Source organism: Haliotis rufescens, unplaced genomic scaffold (genome assembly GCF_023055435.1).
Source record: "Haliotis rufescens isolate VD_foot unplaced genomic scaffold, xgHalRufe1.0.p SCAF_3, whole genome shotgun sequence".
Classification (NCBI taxonomy): Eukaryota; Metazoa; Mollusca; class Gastropoda; order Lepetellida; family Haliotidae; genus Haliotis; species Haliotis rufescens.
Window position 1 is genome coordinate 32736290 of NW_025964001.1, and position 22558 is coordinate 32758847.

General features: G+C 37.1%; 1 protein-coding gene across 1 annotated transcript in view; it reads right to left on the minus strand.

Annotated features, from left to right (window-relative positions):
- Positions 1-7961: 7961 nt before the first annotated feature.
- LOC124120386 (UDP-GalNAc:beta-1,3-N-acetylgalactosaminyltransferase 2-like) overlaps positions 7962-22558 on the minus strand; it is a 34872-nt gene continuing 20275 nt past the window's right edge. The window contains exons 6-7 of the mRNA XM_046483199.2: positions 8735-8830; positions 7962-8060 (exon numbers count right to left, since the gene is read on the minus strand). Coding sequence (XP_046339155.1) covers positions 7962-8060; positions 8735-8830 — 195 coding nt within the window. The remainder of the gene's footprint in view (positions 8061-8734; positions 8831-22558) is intronic.

A 22558-nucleotide genomic window follows, 5' to 3' on the forward strand; every position in this document is an offset into this window, starting at 1 on the left:
GGGTAAGGACTTGGTGGGGTAGCAGCTGTTGGTCAGAATTGAGTGAGGAAGAGAATGCTGAAGGTCACAGTTGTCCTACTGGCTGATACAAGGGCCAGTATAGACCCACAGCTGTAAATGCCTTTATACAAGGGTCCTATTGCCCTGATACAAGGGTCTTATTGCCCTGATACAAAGGTCTTATTGCCCTGATAAGAAGGTCCTATTGCCCTGATACAAGGGTCTTATTGCCCTAATACAAGGGTCCTATTACCCTGATAGAAGGATCTTATTGCCCTGATACAAGGGTCTTATTGCCTTTTTACAAGGGTCCTATTGCCTTTTTACAAGGGTCCTATTGCCCCGATACAAGGGTCCTATTGCACTGATACAAGGGTCTTATTGCCCTGATACAAGGCTCCTATTGCCCTGATACAAGGGTCTTATTGCCCTGATACAAGGGTCCTATTACCCTGATACAAAGATCTTATTCCCCTGATACAAGGGTCTTATCGCCTTTTTACAAGGGTCCTATTGCCCTGATACAAGGCTCCTATTGCCCTGATACAAAGGTCCTATTGCCCTGATATAAGGCTCCTATTGTCACGATAAAAGGGTCTTATCGCCCTGATACAAGGGTATTATTGCCCCGATACAAGGGTCTTATTCCCCTGATACAAGGGTCCTATTGCCCTGATACGTAGGTCTTATTGCCCTGATACGTAGGTCTTATTGCCCTGATACAAAGGTCTGACTGCCCTGATACAAAGGTCTGTCTGCCCTGATACAAAGGTCCTATTGCCGATACAAGGGTCCTATTGCCCCCAAACCCAAATAGTTCTTGTGAGTGAATTTGGCTTTCAACTGCATTTATGTTGTTTCTTGTGGACGGGAGAAGCAGGCACTAATATTTAATGGTAATAATGGCAAGAATATCAATTCAATGTGGGTGGTAAGGAACATTTCCGTCAATGGGGCAGTAAATTCTCTATTGCCCAACATTTCACAGCAGGGGATGTATGCTAACTTCCTGTGTTGTAAAATGGAAGTCAACAAATCATTCCACCTTGCTTAATCATTTATGCAATGAAAGCATTCCCATGTATCCTGTCATGTTCTTGAAAATTCGGCCAAACACATTCACATGATATCGTAAGACAGGAAGACATTTCTGGAAAGTCTACTACAGATTAAAACTCTTGTTTGATGCAAGTCAAAGGCTTCATGAAATGGACACATGTGACAATACCATCACAATGCTTCTCACTGCAGGAACTTTTTTCTTTCATGTCACAACTATGTATATCATCAGGCATCACTCTCAGGATGGTTTATCTTGAAATCCGTTGTAAATCTAATGGGACATACCACCCAAGCTATGACAAAACCATGCCACATGATTTTAACATGATTGTTTTTTGTAGTTGTTGGACGTCCGTTTCATCCTTTGGAGACATCAATGCAGCTGACAATCCTAATCAATAGTAATCATGCTATCACCTGCTCAATCTCAGTAATGAAAAAGGGTAGCATAACATATTTATAACGTGTAATCGTATTGACAAAGCATTCTCGGAATTGACTTGTTGTTTCAAGGGACTGCTTTGATGAGGATAATAAATCGACAATTGGCCTTGTATTTTCAATAAAGATTGTAAACTGCCATCAGATAACTGCCAACACTGATGACACAATTCCATAGAACATGTTTGACCATACTGTATTTTAAAACATTCCATCAAGATATCTCATTGTTGACAGATAACGAATTGAAAATTAACAGACCTCCAATTCCCTGTTAATAACAAATGAAAAAGATCATACTTTTTTACGTATTTTATTTTTGGAGAAGGGGGGGTGAAGAGTTGAATTTAATCTGGGAATCTGATTCGATTAAAAAGATTGAAGAGATCAGTAAAGGTGACGTTGAATCACTTTTTATAAATGTTAATCTCTGATAATAATAACCTACTTGGGCATGTTGCAATATTTATCTTTTGCATTACATAATTCAGTTTTTGGATGTGTCACACAAGTTCAATATTTAGATTTATAGTGAATTGACAAGTTTGATTGTCAAAACACTGATGACCTTTCCTGGTCTTTTCAACACACATTTCTCTGTAGTCAGACCTGTTCCTTGCAGAATCAAGTTGCCATGGAAACCTGTCAGCTTTGAAAATAGTGAAAAAGGTATGTCATAAGTAAGATTTTTCAATCACAATATCTGTTTGTGATATCAATGTTATGAAAAATATATATTGATCAAATGTTCATTAGCTTCAAAAGTATTATTTAAGTTTGCAAGTGGCAGATAATGACAATAGTTCAGGAGCACTGACCTTACAGTGCACTACGACATGGACATACAACCCATATTGTTCAATGTCTCATGACTGAAATAAACAATTTTGTCAGTCAAGCTGTTAATTACCCATTTTGATGTCTGTGCAAAATCCTATTTGTTAAGACAAAGAAGAAGTTACATCACAAATTTATAAATTGCTTCAACACTTTTCCAAGCCAAAGTTTCATGTTTTCAAATTATTGATAAATCCAAAAGTACAAATAAAGTTTGAAGATAACACTGAACCAATGACACTTTCTGAAAAATAATATTTAGAATATATAATATGACCTTTCATTTTGACCTTCCAACATATCAAGAATATTAGTTGAACTAAAACAATATTGACCAAAATTTGTTGTGAATCCTATCCCAGGATGAATAATAATAGATACAAATGTAAGCTCCAAATAATGACACTTCAGAAACCATTTGACATAATTTTATCAAAGATAATAACAAGATAAGTGTCTCCTATAGATGATTGGTATTTCATATTCTAGACAAACACCAAATTACTTTTGCAAATAATCCTGTCAATTATCCACAAGTTATGGCACCTCTGTTCTAGAAATGTTCTGACCATGGTAGAATGCGCCATAACAGCCATATTGGAAAGCAATAATTTTCACAGAAGTCCAACATATTAACCTTTGAATTCTATTTACCAAACTAGGTGCTTGGATGAAACCCATTGGCATCTGAGTGACCCGAGTCATCATCAGAACCTTCCAAGTTAACAAGGAAACAATTTCTTACAGAAACAATTAATCTGTATGTTTCGCATATCGACTCAAATATCGCAGTTGATGCCTGTATTAGAATGGTGTGAAATATGGGTACATTATGTAACTGAAAGAGAGATATTTTTTCTTTCATCACCTATGTGGGTCAGAAGTCACGTCTACATCCTGGCGCCATATATCCTGTTGCTGGAAAGTCCCATAATATTGCAGGTTACCTGGCAACCATCACCAGTGGGTCAGAAGTCACACCTGTACAGCCGGGCAATATATATCCTGTTAATGGAGATCCATGTAACAACCAAGGTTACCTAGCAACCATCACCAGTGTGGGTCAGAGGTCACACATGTACAGCCAGGCTATATATATCCTGTTAATGGAGATCCATGTAACAACCAAGGTTACCTAGCAACCATCACCAGTGTGGGTCAGAAGTCAAACATGTACAGCCAGGCGATATATATCCTGTTAATGGAAATCCATAGAACTACTCAGTTACCTAGCAAAAATCACCAGTGTGCCAAAAGTCACACCTGTACAACTGGGTTTTATATATCCGTTTATTTTGATCCTGTTGAAGAAACTTCAGCATCTTATTTCTTGTTCTTTTAGAATAAACACCATGTGTCTGATATTTTAATAGTATATCTATTCATCCTTAACACTGCTGAGAGTTACTGAGGATGAATTAAAACTGCGAACATTATACCACTGTCTCCATGGCCAGCAAATGTCCCCCTTGGCACCCATGTAGCTCGCTGTACATCATGGCAGAACCTACAGTTATACATCACTGATCCCGATTTCTACACTTTTGGATTTCATAACTAAGGGTATATTACACAAAATAGCATGCTGTTATGTTTTTAAGTAAGAAATGTTACATCGCTAGAATAAATCTTTCTTGAAGCCTGTATTTCACATTATTTAGAATTAGGCTCTTTGTGAAAGTTTTTTCAATAGATATTGCTTTATCTTCCAGGGTCACTTGCACAAAGTGATCGAGAGCAGTTATTGGTCAGAAACCAAGTAACCAAACAAACATAATGTTTTCATAAACAAGTAAAAAACAATGGAGCTTATTTTCCCAAGAGGAGTAGAAAAAATACCTTTGATTCGCAAATATTTCCAACACTGTTGACGTGGGTATAGCTTGCACAGGCTTCTTGGGGCACAAGAAGCCTTACGTTTCCTGACAACTGCCTCCAGCTATTCCATACTCCCTGCACATCCAAAAATCTTATTAAGGACATGTTTTCATTCAGTCTGTTGACATGCCTTGTTTCTCAATCTTGTGGGGGTGCTCATGTAACCTGATTGTTGCTCTATGCACTGATCGCATAAAACTGACAAACAGGATTATATAAGAAGATTACGCCCCTCATGGTTTATTCTCCCAGCAGTGTTTTATTGTACAATAAACAACCACCACCAGATATTTAATTTTCATATGAGATATCAATATTATATACAGCCTATATATGGATGATGATAAAATGTACAAGCTTTACAAATAATTACCGGCTTTTTAATAATGATGACTCCCTCTATAGAATCCGACCTAAGCAATGTCGGACAAGTCCATCTTATGCACAGGTTGGTATTTCCCACATACGAGGGGTGTTCATTAAAGATTTCCCCTGACCCACTTCCGATGGACCTAGTGGAATGAAACTTGGCATAGGTATTAGTCTTTCTCCACATAGGAACCACCAAGAGTTACACACTTCTCCCATCGTTTTATGCAACTATGGGGACCTTGCTTGTAAAAGCCCGCATTTTGTGTCTCAAACCAGGACTTGACTTCAGAAATCAGTGTTTCCTCATCTGTGAAACGTTTTCCCTTCAAAAATGACTTCATGGTTGGAAAGAGGTGGAAGTCAGATGGTGCAAGGTCAGGAGAGTAGGGAGGATGTGGAAGGATTTCACAGCCACAGGACCGCACTTCTGTCTGGGCAACATGAGAGTTGGGTACTGGAGCATTGTCTTGCAGGAGACAGACACCCTTGGTCAGGATGCAACGCCTCTTAAGCTTGATAGCGTCCCGCAATTTCCACAGCAGTGAAGCATAATAAGCTCCTGTAATTGTGGTACCCTTTGCCAAGAAATCCATCATCACTACTCCGTGCTGGTCCAAAAACACCGTGAGCATGACCTTGCCTGCAGAGGGTTGGACACGTGACTTCTTTGGGGGTGGTGACTCCACATGCTTCCATTGCATCGACTGAACTTTAGTCTCAGGATCATAGTGATGGACCCATGTTTCATCCTGTGTGATAAGTCTGTCAAAAAAGTTTGCCTGGTTTTTTTGGCACATGTCCAAAAGATCCTTTGAGCAATTGACTCGTTCCTGCTTTTGGAAAGGTGTGAGCAACCTGGGAATCCATCGTGCAGACACTTTATGCATGTTCAAATTGTCATGGTTGATTTTTTCCACAGACCCTACACTGATCTTGACATCTTGTGCTAACTGGCGAACAGTTATACATCGGTCTGCCAAAATGGTGGTCTCCACTTGATGGATAGTGTCCTCATCAATGGCTGAATGGGGGCGACCAGGAATGGCAGCTGTTTCCACAGATGTCCGACCACACTTGAACTGGCGATGCCAGTGTTTAACAACGTCATATGATGGGGCATCTTCCCCATAAGTTGCTTTCATTTCATCGAAAGTTTCTTTTGGTGTGCGACCTTTCAAATATAAAAACCTAATCACTGCTTGGTATTCTACTGGCTCCATTGTCACACCCTACTCGATCATAACACCTGTAAAAGTGGTAAGATTAATAGTTCGGTGCTGCAAATTCAGACATAACCCATAGATACATGTATCATTACACATGTGAAATTTCAACCAAATATGATAACCCTAAGTGGTTTAGGGGAAATCTTTAATGAACACCCCTCGTATTCTCACTACCCTCACGTCGATTACCTGTAACTTTCCTCCCAATACCGATTGTCATATCTTTCCCACTTTTGGATGCGATCATTCAGCCATCGTGTTTATCTGCATTGACCAGCTACATCTATGGGGAACAACTCACTAGTCACTCAACACTCAAAAATAACCTTGTCCAAGATACAATGCCATAAAGTTGTAAGCACATGTTCGAACAATGTTTTATCGTGAAACATAACAACGCTTCGTTCTTCATTGTCTTTGTGGTGTAGTTATCTTATACATATAAAAATATAACCCACCAACATAGGTTGCAGTCATGTGTAATGTCCAAATATGTTGATTCACATCTTCTACTCACACCATCTGTTGTTTTATACTAATACCCGTTTCTTATAATAAATATCTCATATTTGTGACATCTGAAAGTGGCGAACATTTCAGTTTTCAAGAATTTGATTCAATACCTTCATATTCTCGGTATGCCATATTCAGTGCATTAAACACTCCAATGTCATAAGAACAAAAAAATGTTCTTCATCTTCAGAAAGATGTCAAATCGATTTTCTTACCATCTGTAGCTTTTATTAGCTTCAAGTAATTATGAAGTTAAACTGAATTGGCATAAGAAGTCTGTCATAATCATTATCACTGGAAATATCACAAGGCCCTGGGTGCTTTAAAGGTTGAATATAGGATAAACTGTTTGTTTGACATTTTTTAGAAATTGGTATATAACAGTAATCCTTATTAGATGTATATAAGTTTGTACCATGTGTACTGTACTGTCTTTCTTCACTCTTGCTTGACAACGGTATAAGGATCTATACCGAAACGTCACAGCGTAATAGAATTTAAAGTTATAATCCATATAATATTTTGTGTTTACTGAATATAGAATCCCCATGTGACATGTTCTTTATCCGCACCTCTTTTTGAGCCACTAAACAATACATGACCATCCACTCAATGACGTAATCAAGATAGATGCTCACCGAAGACATCAAAGTGTTCCCGAATTGCCTCAGAAGTTATGTTGCGAATTAAACTACATAAGGTGAGATATTCAATAAGTAATGAAACCATATCTCAAACCTTTCTATTTCACTAATGCACATTTTAATAAAACTTGATCTGGTGATAATTTTGCATCAGAACAATCGTATGTACCGATGATGTATTGGTGCTGTTTGTAAACTTCCTGTCTGTAATGTCATGTGACTGATCATGTTGTGCATCTATTTTTAACTTGACTGTTATGGAGGCGCTTGAAATCATGTGATGGAAACAAAATGGCACATGATCGATTTGTCTCGATCAGTGATGCATTATCACTATAAAATTAACAAGAAATGGTCATTTGACCATCCAAGTGTTAACAGAAATAAATATTATCCAAGGCAAGACTTAATTTGAGTGTTTGGGATTGTTATTAGACACATAATGAGAAATACTTCCATGGGGCTGGAAAACACAGTATACAAGGATATCAACATATCTACTCACAGTTTTACATGTAACCAAAACAACTTACCTTCAAGATGAAGTGTCTTCTCCTGGAGCATCTTCTTCAACTTCTTTATCAGTCCAAGCATGTTTCAAATCCATTAAAACAGTAGTATTCTGATATTTACAAAGTTCTTGACACAGATGGTATATACATTAGCAAAGATGTTCTTGTGGTAACAAGATGACTGATCATTGTTAATCTGTCACTTGGGTTTTGTCTTCAAAACAAAACAGCTTGCTTTGCGTGCTCGGAGCATGACGTCCGTGACAGGCATCTCTCACCATTGTCTGACAGTGCCATTAAGGCACTTCAAGTATAAATGATGTAAGTGTTTGTACTGTAATGCAATTTGTCTCCTTGCATCATGACAAACGGTGAACTATTAGGTGTGTGGGAAACCTTTCCAACACATTATACTAATATGCGTTTGATTGAGCTCTGATATACACTGATATGTTTGTGACAGAGCACTGATTCACTCACAGACTGAGCTTGTAGTACCCTTCTATCACAATATACTGACACTGTTCACTGTCTCCTGTGTTCACTGTGACCTCTACATGTATGCACTGTGTCTTCTGGAGAGGTGAAATGGGGTTTAATGTCGCATTCAAATTTATTGCACTTTTATAACAGTCTGTGACTTACACCACTAGTCCGAAGCCTGACTCTAGTTAAGTTCTGTTCGGTCTAGGACATTAGCTTATAATAGCCCATATGAGAACACTAAAATCTACTGAAAAGATGCTGAGAGCCATGTTTATGGGCTAGAAGTCTCAAAAGTGTTTGGCACAGACTGATATAGTTACATGCATGCATGTGTGTGTGTGGCTGCTTGTTCTAGTCTGGTCTAATGCAGATTATATAGCGCTAGCCCACCGAGATACCATGAACAGTTGAACATGATACCCCATTCAGACACAGCATACTGCAAATTGACCAGTCCATGTTTTATCCCCTTAATGCCAAGTACCTGGCAAGGTAACAACAATTATCATCTTTTAACATCTTTTGGTATGGTCCAGCTGGGGATCAAACCACCACACTTCTGCTGTCTGGGCAGATGCTGTATCCACTGGACCATTGAGGCAGTTGCTGTGACAACTGAGTAAAGTGTAGATGTTTACAGTGTAATATGTTTACTGTGTCTCTCCCATGTTTACTGTCAACAGTCAAGTGTCCCTGTCGATGTTCAACACACAGAAACGGCAGAAGTGTGAAGGTGATGCAGAAAATATGAAACATGTCCTACCTTAGGGAGAAGAATAGGTTGTATGGACTGGTACCGGTAGCCTTGGTATTCTATACCAGGATCCTTAGTGTTGAAGACAACACTCACAAGTTCTTCCTGAAAATCAAGCCAGTTATTATGTCTAGGACAATAAAGTTCAGGCAAATAAAGTGTGAAAATTGGCAGTGTTTGTATATTGCTTAATGCTGCATTCAGCAACATTCCACTGATATGATAGAGACCTGAATGGACCAGTCAAACTAGTGATTGATACAATGTTGAAAATGCCTTGCTGGGTAGTGATGATGACACACAATCAACCATGTCAACGACCCTGACCATGTGGTCAATTTGGTCATCTCTTATGACAGTTGCTGGGGGCCATTCTACCCTGGAATCCCCACTGGGGAGGTGGTAATTTAATGTTGATTAATAAAAGGGTATTCATTAGAGTGAGGGCTGAGGGAGAGGGGGAGGGAGAGCATGTTATGTGGCAGTAGAAACTGGTATTGATATGTATCTTGTTATTGTCAGTGTCAGCAAATGACTAAAGTATCTATTGCTGAGTGGCCAGATTATAACAGGAAGTGTGAGTTAGAGTTATCTCCCTTAATTGTTGACAAACCCTGGACAGCTTGATCATTCAAGAAGTTTTGAGATGAGACAGTTTCTAGAACGCTGGATAAACTACATGAGAGTGATACAAGGTCAATTTGAGACTTGAGTCTTATCTATTTGCCAAGTGCGGTTAGGATTCCTGTCTAAATTCACCAAATTCCTAACTGTTTCTGACACTATTAAGGATTCAAGAACGGGGCACATGCCTCTTTCAAGACATTCAAAGTTACAAATTCAAGGCAATCTTTAGGTGAGGTGAAATGGGGTTCAACATGGCATCCAAGATTATTGTACTTATATGGCAAGGTGCATGCAGGTGCGTGTGTCTGCTTGTCCTTTTGTCCCCTGTGCTATTGCATACAAAATGGGAAATTATGGGAAACTATTATCAGGTTATTCAAGTCACATGATAATGGTAGGTCTGGATATCATTTGAAAGTGCTCAATAACAACCTTCAAAGGATTTCACAGGTTATATACATGTGGATGACCAAACCATGCTAGCCATAATCACCAGTCTGACAAAACTGCCCTTTACCCATCGACCCCAGCACAATCATAAGCCATCAATCATTCAGATACACAGTGTCAGCTACGTCTCACATTGCCATACTCTTTCACAGCTCATGTAAGGACATGTCTGAGATTGGACTCAAGACAATGGCAGTCGTAACATCCCAAAATAAATTACTTTTGACATTTTAGATAAACACTGAAAAATGCCCCTTGGCCTATACAGTTGAACAGATCATGAATAAAATAATGCAACTTGATGACATCATATTTTGGACGATGTTATTTTTCTAGAGGTAAGTGTCTGGTAAGTTGTTCCCCTTAGATGTAGCTGAGCTACGCAGATAAACACAGTGGCCGAACAATCGCATCCAAAAATAGGAGATATGACAATCGGTATTATGAGAAGAGGTACAGATAATTGATGTGAGGATTGTGAGAATATGCAGGAAATACCAAACGAAACCACCTGTTCGTAAAATGGACTTGTCCGACATTTCGGAGGTCGGATTTTATTTAGGGAGTCATCATTATCAAAATTTGGGTAGTGTACTTTTAAAGCTTTTACATTTTACTAACATTCTTAAAGAGGCTGTCCATAATGTTGATATCTAAATAAACGACTTGTGGTTGTTGTTTATTGTACAATAAAACACTACAGGGAGAATAAACCATGAGGGGCACAACCCCCCTTGGTTTATTATCCCTGCAAATATTTATTGTACAATAAACAAGGACCACGAGTCGTTTATTTCTTGAATCATTTCACGTCTGCCAAATGCGAGGGGAAGCCCAAGATAACAGGTGTAGATGTTGTCCACTTTGGTGAAACTAATAGCATGGTGCTGACAAACCAAGGATGATAACTGGGGCAAATCTGAGCCCCTGTTATGACTAGTGGAAGCAACTCTGCAACAGCTAGCATGTTCCTCAACAATCCAAGCAGACAATGCTGACCTTTGCCTCCAACTTTCACAAACCCTTCTTAACTCTACAACAGTCACTGCTTCAATACCTAAATGACACCAAGTTGGGTTTCTGGGTAAAACAGGACCCCTGTACCACGTGCTTGTCACAAGATTTGTTTGTTTCTTTGTTGCTTGAAGGCGCCCTCTGCAATATTCCTGCTATATGATGGCAAGCTGTAAGTAATCGAGTCTGAACCAGACAATCCAATGATTGATATTGTGTCCAATGATCCATGCCATATCAACCAAGTCACCGAGTCTGACAACTGATCAGCATGCGTGCGTGTGTACGTGCGTGCGTGCAAGCAATTGTACTTTTCCAGACTAATGTTGATTTTTCAGTGATAGCCCACTGAGATACTATGCTGCAGATTAACATGAATACCCCACTCAGACACAGTATACTGACTCCAAGCCGACCAGTCCTTGTTTTAGCCCCTTAATGCCGAGCGCCAGGCAGGGTAACAAGTACCATCTTTAAACGTCTTTTTTTTATGACTTGGCCAGGGTTCGAACCCAGACCTTCTGCTCTCTGGGCGGACGCTCTTCCACTAGACCATGGAAGCAGTAATAACAATAACATGCAAACACCTGAACCGCTCAGCCACCCCATTAATGGGTATCAGGTCATCAGGCTCGGTAACTCACTGATCGGGTGTATTTTCATCCAATAATTAGGATCATGGCGCATACTTTCAGACACTGGTTTGTCTGGTCTAGACTTGATCATTTACAGGCCCATGTCATATGGCAGGAATATTGCTAATCGACAGCATTATCAAATAACATTCAGTCACTCAATAGACACATTGTTTATTCAGTATAGATCAAAGGACAAATTACATGATACGATTGACATAAACATACAACAGCACACACACTAGAACTGGCTCATAGATGTATTTTTGAAGAACTTCATGTACATATGTATTGGAATACACACACCCCATCCAACCCAACCCTACTTCCACCCAGTGTTTGAAATAATTCTACAACACAAAAAACAGTTAGGCAGGTGACCCATAAATGTTGCCTGTCCATCTTCAAAGTTAACTACCCACATTCCTACATTATAAATATTGAAAAATCACAAAAAATAAGAGAAAAATTGCATCTTGATTCAGATGAAATAATGCAAACAATTACTAGAGAATCAACAAGGAGTTATAATAAAACTGAAGACTTAACTACGTATAAAATTATCTGCCAGATAGTTGGGCAGGTGGAGGAAAATTTCAAGCAGCCCAACAGAAATGTTACCAGCCACGGGCTTGCAGGCAAGCCGGCAGGCAGTTATTTCTGACACTGCTTCTCCCCGTTTGGACATTGACTTTGGTGGCAAGGAACACACACACAGTTGTGCAAAATAACCAACATTTAATCGACAATAAAAGTAAAATTTGTTTTCAACTATGCTTGTCCAAATAGAAGACTAACGGGATCAGGTGGTCAAGCTTGCTGACTTGGTTGATGCATGTCATCATATCCCAATTGTATAGATCGATACTCATGATGATAATCCCTGGATTGTCTAGTTCAGAGTGAAATATTGCTAAGTGTAGTGTTGAACAACAAAACAAACAAACAAACAAACATACCTCAGTGTGCACTAGGTGGAAAACAACCCTGGTGAGACTGAAAATTACACCTAGAGTATATTGCCGTTGTTTATAATGGCAGGAGAAACGACACATGGTAAAAGCTACACATAATTGAAAAAGTGAGTGTGAGTGAGTATGGTTTACGCCGCTTTTAGCAATATTCCAGCAATATCACGGCAGGGGACACCAGAAATGGGCATCACACATTGTACCCATGTCGGGAATCGAACCCGGGTCTTCGGTGTGGCGAGCAAACGCTTTAGCCACAAGGCTACCCAACCGCCCCATAATTTAAATAGATATCATAAAGTACTCATTGTGGCAATAATCATTATTGACTTGTGAATGTGCTTAATATTAGCTCCCTGTAATGTTTTTATGTGTTTAACTCTTTATGTGCTGTTATTTTTTCATCACTCCTAAATGCAGTACGTATTATAGATCAGTATGAAAACTCTTCTTGTAGGTTTTAGTTACAAAATAAAACTTTTTAAAAAAACTGACACAAAATGAAGACACAAAACATATATCTATTTGCTGTTCCAGATTTACATGCTTAAAGAAGCAACTTAATTATCAAGTTAGATATTGTGATATTTTGTAATGCGCTCTTTCTTGCAAAATACATTAGCTCGACCAAAGGAAAGCAAATCACAATAACATCTTATGTTCATCTCAGAGAGTTGGTTTGAGTTTTTGTTGCAGCTCTATTACCATTTGGGTGAAGTCTAGGTGAGACGAAGGCACTGAAGACATCCAAGTCTAAACTTAAGCTTGATTGGTTGGAGAGATGGAGTACTAAGATCAACAATCATACCAAAGCTGTTCATTATTAGTTTTCAAACATGTCACAACTTATAACTTGAGGAAAGATCAGATTGTTGGCATTACACTTCATAAATGTACAGTTTCAGAGAAATTGAATTAGATCATCCATGCTTTTTGAAAAACAGTTGAAGAAAATAAGAGAAGAACCTATTTCTTGCCTATTTCAATCATAACCCAAAGACTCAATGTTTCATAAAATGTGTTTTGATGTTTAAAAATTGTTGCAAAAAGGACTTCATGTGCTTTTCCAAAGTAAAAACATTTCACATTCTATTTCAACTTGATTAGCAAAACACCAACATGAAAGACCAGTAAACATTAGTTTCTGAAAACTATCCACTTCTCCAAGCAAACTACATGTTTTTCATCTTGACTTTATAAAATATAGTAAAGGAAAGAAACTGAAACAAAATTAATTACACAGATCTCACCATAACATGTTCTGCCTGATTTGTAATGTTTTCAACACATTGAACAAACAATGTTTTCTTTGGATGGAGATTGTTCTACAAAAGGTTTATGTTTCTTTTATAGTCTTAGTTTAGATATTTATATATCTGGCTCTTATTTCATTTTTATAATGCTAATAGAGACAAAAACTAAAATAAACAAAAATATAATAAATGTTAAATTGGATTTATTAAATGTGATGCGGAATGTTTTAATGTCCACTGCATTCAAATTGTTATTTCTGTAAGGAAGATATCTTTCAAAATTACACACATATGTTAATATCTTTGCAAATGAGGAAAATAACAGTCTACTTCCCTTAATACCTGCATGATGGATATAATTCTTTTGAAAAGAGGTTGTTGAAAAAAATGATATGCCATGGTAGTAGTTACAGTGAAAATTGGATTTAAACCACTTGAACAATTTCAGGTGACATCATTGTGTGAATAAGCATGTAAAGCTTCAGCTTCATTGGTCCAGTGATTTCTGGGATGATGATGATGCTTTCAGATACTAGAATACATTTTTAAAGAATTCATGAGCAAGGTCAAGGTGCAAAGGTCAAATCAAGGTCAAAATCGCAAATACCGCAAAAATGTCAAAATTGGTGAGCCCGGGGCCCTATAACCATTCATACCGGTATACAAAATCTCATTAATTTTTAAAACAATTAATGTAAAGTGTTTAATCAATGATGAGTTTTTTTAATATAACTGTCAAAACCAGCATATTGGAAATATTATTTGAACATCTTGAACATATTCAGGTGACATCATCAGTATGAACTAGCATGTGAAGGTTCAGCTTCAATGGTCCAGCAGTTTCTGAGGAGATTGTATACAGATGCAAATGCCATGGATGCTGCTAATGATCCTGTATAAGCACACTCGTTTGACTTTCAGAATAAATTATAACACTTCTTTGTAAAGAAAGATGGTGTAGACATGGAGCAGTTAAAGCTTCACGGAGAAGCAGAGATGGCTGGTGGTCTTAAAACAATTTAATCAAACCTCTGTAATTCTGTACTTTCAATTGAATGTACAATCATATGTATACTTATATTGACAAAATGTTTATGAAACAATTCTTTTCGTTCGTTGTTTTTGGTTTAAAGTGCAAGTATCAATGAAAATAGTAATAGACTTTTCTTACATAATTATGTTTGTTTGAATTTGCTTTTATGTAGCCAGTGTGATGTACAATATGATGGCCAGGAAAAAAGGTGTGAAAATGTTAACAGCACTGTTGCGCCTCAAAATACATAAACATTTGTTTGTATGTTGAGGTCAGTATTTGTAACAACCCAAACGAATCTGAAAAGCACTAATGAAGGAGTTATGTATATAATAGTATATAATAATACTAAATAGATTCCATGTACGTCAAGAGTATGGCTTGTGGGTGTGTGTGTCAAGAAACCTTGATAAAACATGAATTATACCATTTCAACATTGTAAGATATTTTCTTTTTCAGTTTTAGAGGAGCGTGTTCCACCTCTCAATCTGTGTCGTTATAAAGATTGACATCAATTGATCTTTGTAGTCATGCAATTAGTGCTAATTAACCAGAATGATATTTGTCACACCTGCAGTCACAAACATGCAACTGCAGTAGATTATTGCAAATTGAATGCCAGCAGTCAGTCCAAGTTTCGTAAACCACTCAGCCAACTGTAGAGTGTGATGCAACATGTTAGCAAGTGACATGGATTCACAGAGTCTAGGACATGTCGCTTCATCTTTGCAGCGCAACTTCAGGGACTGCAACAGGATATTGTGATTTGGAGCAAATATACTAAACAAACAAACCAATCTGTGTTTTGCAATCACTTGTAATCGATGCATCCAAGCTGGGGATCATCCTGAATTTTTTTCGTCACTATTGTTGGTCACAGGTTCACTTGTACTTGTTCCGAAATCACCAAATCATCTTCCATGAAACATTCACATATATCAGATAACACAGATAACTTGAAAACTATCGACACTGTTAGAGTCGGACATATTGGTAAGTTGTGATCAGTATACAACAAAATCAGGAATGAAGTAAGCACGATCGATGCTTCATCATTATATATATATATATACAGAGATCAGCAAATATATATATTACACAGAAAAGTCTCACAACAAAACAAATAAAAGTAACGAAACGCAAACAATAAAAGCAATTGTTTCACACATTGTTTTCTTACCTAATCGTGAATTTGTGACATAAATGGTCCTTGTCTGATTTCTGTTGTTGAAAGAAAGAGGAGCATATTTCAATCCTTTAATCTCACTCATAAAAAAGGTAAGTACAGTGTACAAATGGTCATTGTTTAATATGTGGAAAGGGTGAAGAAAATGTTTGCTTTGCCAAGGACGTGTGCAGCCGTGAATGGTGGCTTGCTTGCCAAGGTGTGAGCGGAGGGGCAGGAGATCATGTTGTTCGATCAAGCATGTAATTTTGGAGGAAATTACCTCCAACATGACCATATAAGGAACCTCTATATCCACCGCCACTGTAGTTTTGTTTCAGCCTTTGAAATTGACAGATAGGACTTAATCTTATTTAACAACAGCTTTTGATGATGTTTTGAATACAATACTTGCATTAACAATGTTACGATCTATCCAATTCTGCAAAGTTATATATACACATGAAACTTGCACTTTAATGCTGCACTTAGAAATACTCCATCAATTGCATTCAGTTTCACATTTCTGTATGTGAAGCTACAGTGTACTTGCAAATACTGAATAATTACCGGTAAGCAGAGCATTTGCAGTATTTTCACTTATATTGAATAAACGTTTATAAGCAACATATTGTACTCTCTCTGTGCACTCCTGCCTTTGGTAAACCCATATTTCTCAACTTGCGTTATTTGAGAATCAAAATTCTAAAGTAAACATTCTACGTAAAGATCATAATACTGGCACTGTAAATTATACTTCAAATAATGCTTTCTTAACCGACAATGATGGATGTGCATTAACTGTGTAAAACATTTAACTGTCTCTGTACTCCATATACAGTGACTTTCTGAAACTAGAACTACATCAGCAGCAAAGAGTAACAGAAACAACTCCAATAAATCAGATGATAACTGAGCACCTATTTCACATGACTTAAGAACTTCCGTAGCTATACTTCAGTAATAAATATAGAAAACAATTGGATTTAGGACATGACTTTGTCTTAATCCAACAGACCAATCAATAAATGTGTAAAATGTTCATTTGTCTTAACACATGATTGAAATACTGAATACATACTCTTTATACTCCCTTACATTCCAATAACCTCAAGAGTAAGTGAGTGAGTATGGTTTTATGCAGCTTTTAGCAATATTCCAGCAATATCACGGCAGGGAACACCAGAAAAGGGCTTCACACATTGTACCCATGTCGGGAATCGAACCCGGGTCTTCGGCGTGACGAGCAAACGCTTTAACCACTAGGCTACCCGACCACCCCTAATAACCTCAAGAAAACATAAGAGTTTGTACCTATCTACTGAATCGAATGCTGCTTTTTTTAAATCCACCAAGGCAATATATAATTTACCCTTTTTCTTGAAATATACTTCTAAATAATTGCACATAATGTGTATAAATTATCAGCTGTGGCATATTCAGTGATATATGTACTATATATGTACATATATACATATAAAATTTCATACTTTAAAGTTTACACTGTTTCTTTCATGCTGATTGGCTGAATGGGTAGTCACGTGATCTGATATTTGAAGTTCACACTCTTGTGAACGGACAGAAAAATTCACACGATGTGAATTTTTTTTTGTGAAATTGATCGTGTGAACATTTGCGGGAACTAGTTTCCGGGGTTTCCCTGAATTCTCAATCAGTGTTTACAATCAACTTGTTTTTCTATTTTCTTTTTAATCCCTGCATTTATCAGAAATATAATTAGTTTAGTATTTGTGCCTTGTCTTCTAACATTTCATCTGACTTAAAAATAAATAAATGCTTTGGTTCTGGTGTTTAATGTCGTCAAGCTGCTAGATGAAACAAAATGGATTGTCCTTACGTTGATTTGCATATGGAATGGCTATCTTTCAAAACTAATAATGCAAGTGAAGAAAATGAATTCTGTAAAATTACTGAGGTGAACAAACTTGATTTATTGAGCGATATTGACTTTGATGCCTTGTTTTCAGAAATGACAGGAATCTAGCACCAGATTTGGCCTCTGACATTGATCAAAGCGACTACTCCTGATCAATACCAAACTAAAACCAGATTCACTATCGTATCGGGAAAAATAATAATAAGATTTTGAGAAACCATAAAATATTAAAAGGTAAGGAAAGAAACTTTAATTAAAAAAACAAAAAACAAATTTGCCTACCTGTTTTACCGATTGGTCATCGGAGACGAGAAAATATCCGTAGATGGAAATACTATTCTGGTTTCTGAGTTGGCCGACCTTCTCTGTACATTCTAGGCCGAGAAGTGGCAGCACATAAGGAATGACGGGGCACAGAAACGAAGCTGGCATCAGGTCATACAGTTGGTCCATCTCAGGTGACAAGAAACACCAGCTAAGTAAAGTATTACAGCACACATGACAAATCCCAAACGATGAATGATGAACCATGCTGTCGGACCAAGTCACCAAGCCTGCCCACCATCCTATAAGTCACCAGCGGCCATCATAGACTAATGAGGACATATTAACATCAGGTTTCTTCATCATTATCATCAGTCATTGCACCATTGAAGTTAAGTGAGAAAGTGAGTGAGTTGGGTTTTAACGCTGCTTTTAACAGTATTCCAGTTATATCGCGGCGTGTCAGCTTAATGTTGGAGGAAAGCCCGAAGTGATGCAGGTCTCAGACGTTTACCACTTCGGCACGGGTACGGTGGTGACAAACCTAGAAACATAATTGGGGCAAACCGGGATTCAAACCCACAATCAAAGGTTTCTGGCATGCCCAAAGGACGCAACTCTGCACAGTGAATCGCGGCGCCTTAGACAACTGGGCCACCCGTGCTCCCTCTCATTGATAAGTCTTGTTGATTTGCTACCTTCATACAGGCTAGATACTCAAAAAAGGATTACAGTTTGAATCATAAGTCAAAGAGCTATGCCCCTTGCAATGTCAATTTGTCTAGCAGCAATTTTGCTTGCCCAGAGTTACTGAAATTACAGGACAGAGAGAAACATGGACTGTCATCTAAAAAAGAAAAAGCCTCAAAATTATTCAGTTCAATTTCTCCACAGCTTCAGGTTTGCATAAACATTTTAAATTACAATGAACAGGATGGAAATAACAGGAAATGTAACACGGTATGATATCGCTTTTGATTGATTTCAGTGACATTACAAACCACTGACAGATAAGCTTACACATATAAATTACATTACTGCCTTAAACATGAAACTGTAGTTTGACTTCAAAGAGAATAAGCCAACGTCAAAAAGCAGAAGATTATTAAAACATGACCTCATATTTGCATTGAGAAACACGAACAAAGGGTTTGTGTAGATTAAATATTAGCTTTGTAAACAAAGCTTAAGGAAATCAATCTGAAAAGACAAAATAAATGTTTTTTACTGAATGTCAATCAGAAATCTTGGAAAGTCATTATCGAAAACAGAATGCATCATGTCACAAGATTGATCAGTAAACTTCAAAACAAGGAACCAGTTTTATTGCGTTCACCTCTTTTTAAAAAGGCTGCCTAGTTATATTTGCTCTCTGGAAGCAAACATTGAAGAATTTCAAATGTTAACAGTGCTTCCATTCATAATTCATATAATTTGAGAGAATATGTCATGTCAAGGTTTACCATTGTTTGAACAGTATTTCGTGGCATATCACGGTTCAACTGTCGTTTGAACAGTTTTTCGTGATATTTTTGAATTAACATTGTTTGAACAGTATTTAATGACATATCACAGTTTAATGTTGTTTGAACAGTTTTTCATGATACTGTATTCTTGAATTAACATTGATTGAACAGTACTTAATGACATATCACGGTTTAACGTTGTTTAAACAGTATTTCGTTATATTCTTGGATTAACATTGTTGGAACAGTATTTCATGACATATCATGGTTTAATGTTGTTTGAACAGTATTTTGTGATATTCTGGGATTAACATTGTTTGAACAGTATTTCATGACATATCACGGTTTAACGTTGTTTGAACAGTATTTCGTGATATTCTTGGACTAACATTGTTTGAACAGTATTTCATGACATATCATGGTTTAACATTGTTTGAACAGTATTTTGTGATATTCTTGGATTAACATTGTTTGAACAGTATTTTATGACATATCATGGTTTAATGTTGTTTGAACAGTATTTTGTGATATTCTTGAATTAACATTGTTTGAACAGTATTTCATGACATATCACGGTTTAACGTTGTTTGAACAGTATTTTGTGGCATATCACGGTTTAACGTTGTTTGAATAGTATTTCATGACATAGCACGGTTTAACATTGTTTGAACAGTATTTCATGACATATCACGGTTTAACGTTGTTTGAACAGTATTTCATTACATATCACGGTTTAACATTGTTTGAACAGTATTTCATGACATATCACGGTTTAACGTTGTTTGAACAGTATTTCATGACATATCACCTTAATGAGAGAATAAAGAGCAAAAGGTTTTTGCATTACATTACATTTACTGTAATAAGCAGCCTGGGTGCTTAGAAAATTGTCAATGGGTGACTCTTCGAATTGAAATTATAATAAAGAAAACCAAAACATAGTTGGTGCATTACTGTTATGCCTACACAAAGTTGGATATTCTGCAACATTGTCCAACATCTGCGCCAATTCTGTATGATGAAGGTTGCCCCAGTGTCAATGGGTTTGCAGTCAAGTGAATAAAGAATATGTTTGAACCAATTACCAAGAATATCGAGCAAGTGAGTGAGTTGGGTTAAATGCTGCTTTTAACAGTATTCAAGTTATATCGCAGCGTGTCAGCCTAATGTGGGAGGAAAGCCCGAAGTGATGCAAGTGTCAGACGTTTACCACTTCGGTGAAACCCACGAGCATGGGTATGGTGCTGACAAACCTAGAAACATAATTTGGGCGAACCAGGATTCGAACCTACAATCTGGCGTGCCCAAGGGAGGCAACACTGCACAGCGAATCAAGGCACATTAGACGACTTGGCCACCCGTGCCCCCTCTCATTGATAAGTCTTGTTGATTTGTTACCTTTATACCGACTGGATACTCAAAAAAACATTCTGAAAAAGTGTGTCCAGAGTTCCAGCTCTGGTTATGGTGGATTACAGACAAATTATCATTTAACTAGAGCTTTATAAATCCATGGAATATTATTTAAAGCAAATTAGATGATTGAAAACAGAACTATTTTCACCAGGTAGTAGATCTGTAATAATATTTGTAAAAAAAAACAGCAGTGAATATAACCACCAATAATAGTTTATCAATAATACTTGTCAAAATTTAGAAAAGAAATATATGTAAATATCTATATTCGGGTCTCATACTACAAATCTTAACAAATAACTGAAAAATGAAATCATGTGTGAAACAAGGACAAGGTTGGTTGGTTGGTTGGTTTGTTTGTTGTTTAACTCCGCACTCAGCAATATTACAGCTATATGACGGCGGTCTGTAAATAATCGAGTCTGGACCAGACAATCCAGTGATTAATATCATGAGCATCGATACACGCAATTGAAATCCGATCCCGTTAGTCGCCTTTTACGACAAGCATAGTCACCTTTTACAGCAAGCATGGGTTGCTGAAGACCAATTCTACCCCGGAATCTTCATAGGTCTTCAAGGACAAGGAAAATGAATACTTTGTAAAGTAAAATATGACCTTGGAGCAAAAAACCCAAACCCATTTAGTTGTTTTCTAATTCTTATTCCACTAATGAGTAGGGCAGTTAAGACAGGGTCTAAATCCTCTTTACAGCAGAAATAATGTTCACTGTGCAACTATTAAAACAATTGTTTTCAAAAACTGACACTGATATTGAATCTAAAAGAAAAGATTCTCTGTACACTACCAAAGGAAATAACTCCAGCCAGGTTTGTAAGCATGAATTGCAAACATTTGACTTCAATCTGAAAAAAAGATACAAAAGGTAGGTTTGCAATCTACAAAAACACTACTGTATGGTTTCTGTCTGCAAATGACGTTACATATTTTTTACACAACCCTGTGAGAACAAGACAAAAAGTGAGCAGGGCTCTCTAATACCCCCAACTTCGACGCCAACATATTTCAAAGTTTAAAAAATGAAAAAAGCAATATTTCTCAGAAAATCTGTAATTCAAAAACAAACTTTGCACTGCACCTCTCCTATTGGCATAGAAACTACCCCAACTGGAAATGAATCAATAAGCAGTTTTCAAGTTATAGGTCGCACAAATGTTGAAGTAAATGTTTTATAATAAATTCACAAAATGAGAACATATTTTTTTCAGAAAATACATATATATAAATCAAACTTTGCACTACACCTCTTCTATTAGTATGGAAACTGTTCCCTTCATCTGAAAAGAATCCATGCAGTAGTTTTGAAGTTAGAGGTCACACAAATGTTTCAGTAAAAGAATGAAAAAAACTGTATTTTAGCAGACAATCCAAATATTTGAAATCAAACTTTGCACTGTATAAAAAGTGTTTGAAGTTTGAAAAAAATCTATTCAGTAGTTCCAAGCTGTAGGTCACACCAAAAAATGGATGGAAGGATAGACAGACAGATGGAATGAATTCCTTGGTATAACGACATACCCCATTCTTTTATGTCGGGTATAAAAAATTTGAATTGTTTTCTTTTATTATTCCTAATGAAATATTCATTCATGGTTGAAATGTTTTCAAACACCATGCCA